The 11,144-nt window shown below is 42.6% G+C and overlaps 1 protein-coding gene across 1 annotated transcript in view; it reads left to right on the top strand.

Moving 5' to 3' along the window:
• LOC308097523 (metabotropic glutamate receptor 4-like) overlaps nt 1–11,144 on the top strand; it is a gene marked incomplete at both ends in the record, with an annotated part of 111,432 nt that overhangs the window by 79,589 nt on the left and 20,699 nt on the right. Inside the window, 4 exons of the mRNA XM_080445342.1 lie at nt 5,529–5,665; nt 6,325–6,558; nt 8,367–8,676; nt 9,568–9,790. Of these exons, the coding sequence (XP_080301468.1) occupies nt 5,529–5,665; nt 6,325–6,558; nt 8,367–8,676; nt 9,568–9,790 (904 nt within the window). The remainder of the gene's footprint in view (nt 1–5,528; nt 5,666–6,324; nt 6,559–8,366; nt 8,677–9,567; nt 9,791–11,144) is intronic.

Genomic DNA, 11,144 nt, shown 5'->3' with positions numbered 1-11,144 from the left:
GCTTTGACGTAACTTAGCTCTTTAAAGCCCATTTAAACATGATCCCGCTTATTTCCCGGCTACTTAATACATGAATTAATAAATGGACCCAAAAGTAAAAAAATAAAAGAAAATGGTATTTCCTTGCATACGCAATGAAAGTATTCCATAAGTGTTGGGCGGACACGGTGGCCTCGGAAAACAAATGAAAGTTTTCCATACGGTAACCGGAAGAAGCGACCAATTCTATATTTTGCCTATCGTTTTTTTTGCTATAATAGCGCCAGATTTGCCCCGGGGCGACTGTGTTTTGGGGGCGAGCATTTTAGTATTCATGCCGTTGTTGCTGTTATTGCCGTTATTGCGCTACGATCCCCTCGTTAAACAAGGAAGTGTAGTGGATCAAATAGAATCACTTTTCTGTTACTGTATCGTATATTTCTTGTATCAAATGTTTTCAAATACATTCTTGAGAGCAACGTTAGTTGTAAATGACATGGTGTGTAAATGACATTGATATGAGCTGGTCCTCTGAGTCTTTGATTAGACAGGTTGATATGAGCAGGTGTTCTGAGTCTTTGATCAGACAGGTTTGATATGAGCAGGTGCTCTGAGTCTTTGATTAGACAGTTGATATGAGCAGGTGTTCTGAGTCTTTGATCAGACAGGTTGCATATGAGCAGGTGTTCTGAGTCTTTGATTAGACAGGTTGATATGAGCAGGTGCTCTGAGTCTTTGATCAGACAGGTTGATATGAGCAGGTGTTCTGAGTCTCTGATTAGACAGGTTGATATGAGCGGGTGTTCTGAGTCTCTGATTAGACAGGTTGATATGAGCAGGTGTTCTGAGTCTTTGATCAGACAGGTTGATATGAAGCAGGTGTTCTGAGTCTTTGATCAGACATGTTGATATGAGCAGGTGCTCTGAGTCTTTGATTAGACAGGTTGATATGAGCAGGTGCTCTGAGTCTTTGATCAGACAGGTTGATATGAGCAGGTGTTCTGAGTCTTTGATCAGACAGGTTGATATGAGCAGGTGTTCTGAGTCTTTGATCAGACATGTTGATATGAGCAGGTGCTCTGAGTCTTTGGTTAGACAGGTTGATATGAGCAGGTGCTCTGAGTCTTTGATCAGACAGGTTGATATGAGCAGGTGCTCTGAGTCTTTGATTAGACAGGTTGATATGAGCAGGTGCTCTGAGTCTTTGATTAGACAGAGGTCTGTTATAGAGCTCATCGGTCATTATCCAGAAATAACACACCACTGAATTCAGTGATTGACCAATCAGAATCAAGCATTCAACCAAGCTGTGTAATAAACATATTTAAAATATAATTGTGATGCTCATATTAACCTTAGGAAGTAGTAGCAGTGTTAAATTTTTTTTTTAGTTAGCACATACATTCCATAGGGCTGGGCCACACATGGACAAATGACATCATCAACTTGCGACAGGCGTCGTCCCACTTGAGTTAAAGATGAACTATTACTAAAATAAATATGATATTTAAGGTTTTATTTTTTCTATTTGAGTTGTAGAGTAAAATGATATGTATTAAGGCATATAAGGCTTATTAATATACAAGCTCACAGCACGTTGTGAGCTTGTATATCGGCTATTTTTGCTATTTTTGTGTATCAACGTAGTAGGACGAAGTACAGTAGGACATTCATTTCTTTTTTTTTTAAAGGGAAAATCAAATCAAACGTTACCTTCCCCATGCAGGGCTGTAAGGCAATCAAACCTTCCTCTATTAAAGCAGACATTATGACCCTTTAGACCATTCGGTATAATTGGAAATATTCCATTCATGAAATGAGTTTTGTCTGAACACACTGGAGCTACACAAACTGATCACATGATCTCTCTCTCTCCTGATTGGATGAAATGTGTAACCCACCTCAATATGTTTTCTGTTTATTAAAGAGGTGGAGAGACGGAGAGACCCCTGTTACTGAACAAACACTCTATAGCAATGATTACTATCACACTATAGAGCTATTAAAACAAATACATCATGGGCGTTACTCTCCCTCTACCAGCCTGGGGAGAGTCCCGAACTGAGCTCATGTTGTTGGCTGGCTTAAAAGGTCATTTATGTGTCATCACACGGCCAGAGAGAGAGAGAGAGAGAGAGAAGAGAGAGAGAGAGAGAGAGAGAGAGAGAGAGAGAGAGAGAGAGAGAGAGAGAGAGAGAGAGAGAGAGAGAGAGAGGAGAGAGAGAGAGAGAGAGAGAGAGAGAGAGAGAGAGAGAGAGAGAGAGAGAGAGATTTACATTTACTACGTGTGCATTTGGCAGAACGCTCAGAGTGTGAATAATCACATCCTGTTAGTAGAATGCAGAGAGGACAGTGTGGTGGATACAGAACATGCTATAGGATCTATAACTCTACATAGTGGATACCAGCTGAACAGTGAAGTAAATAACGTGCTATAGGATCTATAACTCTACACAGTGGATACCAGCTGAACAGTGAAGTAAATAACATGCTATAGGATCTATAACTCTACACAGTGGATACCAGCTGAACAGTGAAGTAAATAACATGCTATAGGATCTATAACTCTGCATCACACTCTGAATGTTTGTGCTCCACAAAAAGTCATCTAACAAACACAAACAGTTGTAGAATGAACTAATCAATGGACAGACAACGAGTCGAGAAGGGACAGACAGACGGGCAGGCAGGCAGGCAAGGCAGGCAGGCAGACAGGCAGGCAGGCAGACAGACAGACAGACAGACAGACAGACAGACAGACAGACAGACAGACAGACAGACAGACAGACAGACAGACAGACAGACAGACAGACAGACACTCCGCTCTATTAACACATTGACTGCCTGAGATTAAAATATGTTTTTTATCCCCATGCCAGCGTTTGTTACCTTAAATAGACGATCTTTGAAAAGCCGTGGAAGCCACGTTGTGTAGACTGATGTAAAACAAAAGTGTCCGGGGGATGGGGGAGGGTCTCCTCTGTCCACTGGAACAATAACTTTTCTACCGTGGCGGCCATTTTGGAGCATTCGCCCGTTGAAAATGTCCGGTTTGCATCCAAAAAAAGAAAGAATCTGAGCTAGAAGGGGCTTTCTAAAAATCCTAACGGATGGAGGTGACGTTTTTTGGGATTCCTTCTCTGAGTTTCAAGGGACCATTCTTGAGTTGTGTTAGAGAACCCTCTTATGGAATTTTCAAAGAAAAAGCAAGGCGAGCAAGTGATACATTTGAAAGAACGCATATCTGTGTCTATACGTATACCCTGGCAACATTTCATTTCAGTGCATCGTAAAAGAAGAAAAACATGCAATTCATATATAAAGCGAAGGAAAAGGCTTGACTCATGAGCCAAATTCCAATACCGAAAATCTCGGCCACTTGCTCACTCCCATAGATATATATAAAGGCTAGATGACTCACCCGCGCTGCTGGCCAATGGAGTACGACGTTGCCACATGGCGGCCATCTTGAAACAGTCATTCATAACATTATGTCTATGGTGCATATACTTTAAAATAACCATAGCGTGCTCAATTTTCATCTGATTTTCAAACGGTTTGGTGTGTTGTAAACACCAAAGATGTAATAAAATTATAAAATTATAAAATTATAAAATTATAAAAAATAAATAAAAAACATGATTATAATTATAAGTATGCAGTATCATAACTACATCTTTGGTGTTTACAATACACCAAACCGTTTGAAAATCAGATGAAAATTGAGCACGCTATGGTTATTTCAAAGTATATGCACCATAGACATAATGTTATGAATGACTGTTTCAAGATGGCCGCGGTTGAGCTACGCTTGCGCCGTCCCCTTGAGCCATCTAGCCTTTATATATATCTATGCTCACTCCCACTCGGTCACTCCGACTTCGAACCGGAAGTAGTCGGAGTCCAATTGTTCATTTGCTTCTTGGAGGAGGCGAGTGGAGTCGAGGCGAGGAGGCTCTCCACTTCCACAGTGAGCGAGTGTACATCAAGTGTATGCTCGACCACTCTCCACAGCTCCTCGCGGAAGGCTTCCGCATCACGTGTACACGTTGTTTGTTTTTTTTCCCCCTTCTCCCGTGACGTATACATGGTCCTCCTCCACATGTGGCCACACAAACAATGCTTGAAACCCGAAACCATACTGGAAACACCGGCCGCCTCGCCCCCGCCGCTCACTCGTTGCTCATCTCACACACACACACACACACACACACACACACACACACACACACACACACACACACACACACACACTAACTAAAAAGCGATGTGAAGACACACATTTAATGCTGAATTATAGAGCTTCAGCTGATAAAGTAATTGAAAAGACCGCAACAAGCCACTGGCTTTATTGAGTTGTATGATATAAAGCTTAATACAATTATACATTGTAATATATTGTGCACACTTCTTCTGTCTCAAAAGCTGAGTTTCTCTTCGTGCATGCCTCAATGCGGTGCACAGACTACTATAAATGACTCTGACAAAGATTATGTTAACATTGTTAACTTCTGGGACGAGGAAAAAGAAAAAGAAAAAGAAAACGGGTGGAAAACGGAACGCTCGTCCTAAAACACACTGCCCCATTTTTTCCGTGGGCCGAGGCCGCCGGATGAGACCCGGGGCGAGGGTGTTTTAGGACGAGAGGTGCGCGAGCAGCGCGATGGAGAAGAAGGACCCGCCGATATTTCCTTTTTGTTTTATATTGTTTGATGGCGAAACAATCATGACTGATACACATGAAAGAAGACCCTTCACAGCTCTAGTTAAATGTGAACCTGTTTCTGCTATAAATATGCATCCACCGTTCTGCGCGCCCCTCGGCTGCGACGTTTCCTTTTTGACACGCATCTACACTTCATGGAGTAAATTTTTGTACTGGGGTTCTGGGGACTGTACGAGCAAAATGAGGGACAGGTCAGGATTAAATTCATAAATGTAAGTTTGCTCATCCTGGCGCGAATTCGTTCACTATTTCAGGAATAAATGGCTTTGCACAACAATGTTCACTATAAAGATAACAATGTGGCCATCCATCCACATTGATGAATTGTCTATTCTTATATTCTGTATTATTCTATACCTGCATATTATTCTATGCATGTATATTTTCATCCAAGGCTCTGGTCCAGCTGTGTGAAATGTCATAAGTGATCGCGGAATCTGCCGTCGCTTTGAAATAACGCTGAGTGCAGTCCGATCCTTTGAGGGCAACCGCTCGACCACTCCGTCCTCGCAAATAATCCTCACAGAAAAAAAAAAAAACTCACAGACTCATAGACTCTCATAGACTCTCCTAGACTCTCATAGGCTCATAGACTCATAGACTCTTAGGCTCATATACAGAGGTACTGTACTGTATGGCGGATTGGCTGCTCAGCACAAAGGTGAATGCTGGACTTGCAGACAATAACCAAGTGTGTGTGTGAGAGAGTTTGGGCCGTTTTGCCGTCTCAGCAGGCTGGTGGTTTGCAGTAAGCAAAAAAAACTGTGTCTGATTTACTTAGTTTTTTTTTTCTTTCTCCTTTCTTTGTATTCTTTTTCCTCAGGGATTGCAGGCACTCCCGTGGTGTTCAACGTGAACGGAGACGCTCCGGGTCGTTATGAGATCTACCAATACCAGATCAATAACTACAGCACCGAGTACAAGATCATCGGACACTGGACCGACCAGCTGTACTTAGACGTATGTATTTAAGTCAATGTAAAAAAATATTGTGTCATCCACCACTGGTTGTCATATTTTTCTGAATGATCTTTGACGTCAACATATCTTTTGTGACATGCCTGAATATCTCATAGAAATTGATGAGTGCTATAATGATTCTAACAGTGGTGGAAAGAGTACTCAAATGTTTTACTTAAGTAGAAGTATTAGTCATCTGACATGTTTTAGTTTTAGTCTAGTTTTAGTCGACTAAATATCATAAGATTATAGTCGACTAAATCTACAGTTGATTTAGTCGACTAAGATGTATCTTGGCGGTGCCTTGATGGCGTCTTAATGGCTGATTTTACACTTGGTTGCATGCAGAAAATAGCAGATCTACAAGCTTGTAGATCTGCTATTTTCAGAGCACAACACCCGAGCGCAACCAAACATAAAATGACTTGTCTTTTAGTTCCACTGGATCTCTTCTCCACTAGATCCCTCACTAACATTTTAGTCTAGTTTTTATGTGTTGACAAAATTGTCAATATATTTAGTCTTAGTTTTAGTCATCATAGCTTAGTTCATTTTGGTTTTCGTCAGTTAAAAAAAGTCGACGAAATCAACACTATACACAACCAATGCCACTTATGCTTGTTGTCCTTTATTCCCGTAATACTTTCCCGTCCCGTCAGACCGACGAGATGCAGTGGCCGTCCGGCAGCCTGGAGGTTCCTTCGTCCATCTGCAGCCAGCCGTGTCGGCCCGGCCAGAGGAAGAAGACGGTGAAGGGCATCCCCTGCTGCTGGCACTGTGAGAACTGTGACGGCTACCAGTACCAGGCCGACACCTTCAGCTGCAAGATGTGTCGCTTTGACCTGAGACCCAACGCCAACCACACCGGCTGTGTGCCCATCCCCATCGTTAAGGTAAGGCTGTGTGCCCCTCCCCATCGTTAAGGTAAGGCTGTGTGCCCCTCCCCATCGTTAACTCTATAACTGCCAAAGACGTTTATAAACGTCTTTGGGCCTTCAGCTATTGCCTGCCAAAGACGTTTAAAAACGTCTCTGAAAAAAAAAAAAAAAAAAAAAAAATTTTCAAAAAAAAAAAATTTCTAAAAAGATTCTCTAATTATTTAGTATTGACACCTTTTCGATATTCCAAACGAATAAGGAGATAACAATTCCCAAAGATTTGCTGCTCCATCCACTTCAATGTTAAAATTGAAACGGACAAACAATTCACAATGTTTTTTGGTTTGAAACTACTGGTTTTGAGCTATTTTCAAACATCAAACAACACATGACAACAAGGTCAAATTGACCTCGTTGACATTTGTGAAACCACACCTGAATCTCATCTGTGATTAGAAATTATCTGGGATCAATCATACTGGAGAAAAATATTCTGTGGCTATGTGAAAAGGTACCAAAATCGGTCAAAACCCTGGCAGAGGCTACAGACTTTTTGAAAAAACTCTGGCAGGGTAAGAGTTAAGGTAAGGCTGTGTGCCCCTCCCCATTGTTAAGGTTAGGCTGTGTGCCCCTCCCCATCGTTAAGGTTAGGCTGTGTGCCCCTCCCCATCGTTAAGGTAAGGCTGTGTGCCCCTCCCCATCGTTAAGGTTAGGCTGTGTGCCCATCCCCATCGTTAAGGTAAGGCTGTGTGCCCCTCCCCATCGTTAAGGTAAAGCTGTGTGCCCATCCCCATCGTTAAGGTAAGGCTGTGTGCCCCTCCCCATCGTTAAGGTAAAGCTGTGTGCCCCTCCCCATCGTTAAGGTAAAGCTGTGTGCCCCTCCCCATCGTTAAGGTTAGGCTGTGTGCCCCTCCCCATCGTTAAGGTTAGGCTGTGTGCCCCTCCCCATCGTTAAGGTAAAGCTGTGTGCCCCTCCCCATCGTTAAGGTTAGGCTGTGTGCCCCTCCCCATCGTTAAGGTTAGGCTGTGTGCCCCTCCCCATCGTTAAGGTGAGGCTGTGTGCCCATCCCCATCGTTAACTCTCTCAGTGCCAATGAAATAAAAAAATATGTTCATACTGTGCCAGATATATATATTTTAAAAAAAAAGTGCTTAAGCGAGATACAACCTTTTTCAGTTATAAGTTAAACAAGGAGTGAATGGAGCAGCAAATCTTCGGATCACGATATCTTGGGTTCTGAACATTCTTTAAAAAAAAAAAAAAAAACTCGAGATTTTTCATTCTGGCACTGAGGGCATTCAGAAAAAACCTGGGATAACTCGTGGCTTGGCACTGAGAGAGTTAACGACTTCAGCCCTATATACATTTCGGCTGTGTATTCATCTGTGTATTTTTTTTATTTTATTTGGGCCCATTAAAAAAAAGCAGATCTACAAGCTCGAGCTTGTAGATCTGCTATTTTTGAAAAATCTTGAACATTTGTGCAAATCTTTCAATATATATATTTTAAAGCGAACATTTGTAACTCAAATCTTTGCTTCTGGATGTCCCTGGAACAAAACAGTGTACAAATGTTCGCTTAAAAAAAATATATATATTGAAAGATTTGCACACATTTGCTCACGATTAAAAAAAAGTAGCAGATCTACAAGCTCATGCCGCGCTATGAGCTTGTAGATCTGCTATTTTTGAATAGCCAAAGAAATCTAAAATAACACGGATGTGTTGCCGGATTGAATGGATGAATTCCTATGTTTCACTCACAATGCGTTGTGACGTGTTGTGAGATTTGTAGATCTGTTATTCATTTCCCTCATTGCAGCTGGAGTGGAGCTCTCCGTGGGCGGTCATCCCCGTGCTCATCTCGGTGGCGGGCATCATGGCCACGCTGTTCGTGGTGCTGACGTTCGTGCGCTACAACGACACGCCCATCGTCAAGGCGTCCGGCCGCGAGCTGAGCTACGTGCTGCTGACGGGCATCTTCCTCTGCTACGCCACCACCTTCCTGATGATCTCCACGCCCGACGTGGGCATCTGCTCGCTGCGCCGCATCTTCCTGGGCCTGGGCATGAGCATCAGCTACGCCGCACTGCTCACCAAGACCAACCGCATCTACCGCATCTTTGAGCAAGGTCAGTGGTGGAAAAAGTACTCAAATGTTTTACCTAAGTAAAAGTATCTATGGCAAACATGACCGTTCAGACATAACCCGGCTAGACAGACGGACACAAAGACATGGCATCCGCTTTATCTAACAGACAAGCTGACAATGTTTCTGTTTGCTATGTATTATCAGCTCGTAGATCATCAGTACCCATTGTCAGAGTACTGAGTCTATGACTTCAGTACTATGACATTAGCACTGTCTGTCTGTCTGTCTGTCTGTCTGTCTGTCTGTCTGTCTGTCTGTCTGTCTGTCTGTCTGTCTGTCTGTCTGTCTGTCTGTCTGTCTGTCTGTCTGTCTGTCTGTCTGTCTGTCTGTCTGTCTGTCTGTCTGTCTGTCTGTCTGTCTGTCTGTCTGTCTGTCTGTCTGTCTGTCTGTCTGTCTGTCTGTCTGTCTGTCTGTCTGTCTGTCTGTCTGTCTGTCTGTCTGTCTGTCTGTCCGTCCGTCCGTCCGTCCGTCCGTCCGTCCGTCCGTCCGTCCGTCCGTCCGTCCATCTTCAACCGCTTATCCGGAATCAGATTTCTTTGCAGATATAAATTATTGCATTATAAAACACACATTAACCACTTTAGCCTTATTTAATATACCTAGGCTATTTGAAATGGCCGATCTACAAGCTCGTTGTGAGCTTGTAGATCTGCTATTTTCAAACATCTTTGTACTTTTACTTTTGGTACTTTAAGTACATTCTGATACCAATACTTTTGTACTTTTACTCAAGTACATTTTGAATTCCGGACTATTACTTGTAACGGAGTATACTTCTACATTGCAGTATTGATACTTTTACTTAGTAAAAGTAAAACATTTGAGTACTTTTCCCACCACTGACTGTGATGGTGTGTTTTCTTTTCTTCAGGTAAGCTCTCGGTCAGCGCTCCTCGCTTCATCTCGCCCGCCTCCCAGCTGGTCATCACCTTCAGCCTGATCTCGGTGCAGCTGCTGGGCGTGTGCGTGTGGTTCGGCGTGGACCCCTCCCAGGCCATCATCGACTACGAGGACCAGCGCACGTCCAACCCCCACAAGGCCCGCGGCGTCCTCAAGTGTGACATCTCAGACCTGTCGCTCATCTGCCTGCTGGGGTACGCAAACGTTACATAAACGTACGGCATGGGCCTTTAGTTACCGTCATTCAGCCATGGAAGACGTACTCGCACGTTTTACTTAAAGGAGTAGTTCACCCAATAAATGATTTATTTTCTATCAATTAGCCTACACCCCATGAAGCCTTGAATTCATGAAGATTAGTTAGATAGTTTTTGTCTCATTCCTGAGACAATGATTTGATGACCGGCGGAAAGATGCTAATAACAAAGGAGTCTTTTTGAGTCTCCTACCGGATACACATCCGCTCATCAAATTATTGTCTCAGGAATGAGACAAAAACATAAACATCTCAATGAATTCAAGGCTTCATGGTGTGTAATTGATAGAAAATAAGTCTGTTTTTTGGGGTGAACTATTCCTTTAAAGGACGACTTCACCCATTGTCAACCTATCTTCATATACTTGTTCCTAATGCTCATTATAATATGGCACCATTTTTCTCTACTTGGTCTGTGTCTCAGAGGAGGGCTGTGGACACTTCAGAAACCCACCTACCAGTGACATCATCGATGGGGAATCCAAGTGAATAGACACTGCATGTTAGCAGTTAGCATGCTATAATGGAAGCCTTTGTTCTCGCTTTAACACATTGATTGCCAAGATATTAAACATAGTTTTCTATCCCCTTGCCAGCGTAATTACCTCAATCCCATGATATTTGAAACGCTGTGGAAGAGACATTTGTGTCCCAAAAAAAAAAAAAAATAGTCCCCGTGGGTTAGCGGAGGGATCTGTGTATCCATAGGAACGACAACCTTCCAACCGCCATCCGCCATGTTGGGGCTTCGGCCCGCTGAAGACTAGTGGTTTTCAATGCAAAAAAAAAGGAAACTGAGTTACAGCTGTTTTTCTGAAAATCCCATCGTTGGGATGAACGGATGTGACGTTTTTTGCGATGACGTCACATCCACATACTTCTTCTCTGAGTGACGATCGATCATTCCAAAGCTGTGTTAGGGCGCCCCTTGTGGAATTAAAAAAATATATATATATTTTTTAAAGAACGCATCAATGCGATCTTGGCCATCAATGTGTTAATAAAGATCTAAATAAAAAATGTGAAGTCTTGTTTGAAAAAAAAAACCCTGCCTAACGGTGATGTCACTGGTAGACAGGTTCATGAACAGCCCTCCTATCAGACAGAGACCAAGTAGATATATATTTTTTTCAAATCATTTTATCATGAGCATTAATAAGGACCAAGTATATGAAGATAGGTTGAACATGGGTGAAGTCGTCCTCTCAGTAAAAGTATCAATACCGCAATTAGGATATACTCTGTTACGAGTAGAAGTCCCGTATTCCAAATGTACTTGAGTACAAAAGTAC

Source organism: Gymnoscopelus braueri (genome assembly GCF_963280865.1).
Source record: "Gymnoscopelus braueri genome assembly, chromosome: 12".
Taxonomy (NCBI): domain Eukaryota; kingdom Metazoa; phylum Chordata; class Actinopteri; order Myctophiformes; family Myctophidae; genus Gymnoscopelus; species Gymnoscopelus braueri.
This window is presented reverse-complemented; position numbering and strand designations above follow the sequence as displayed.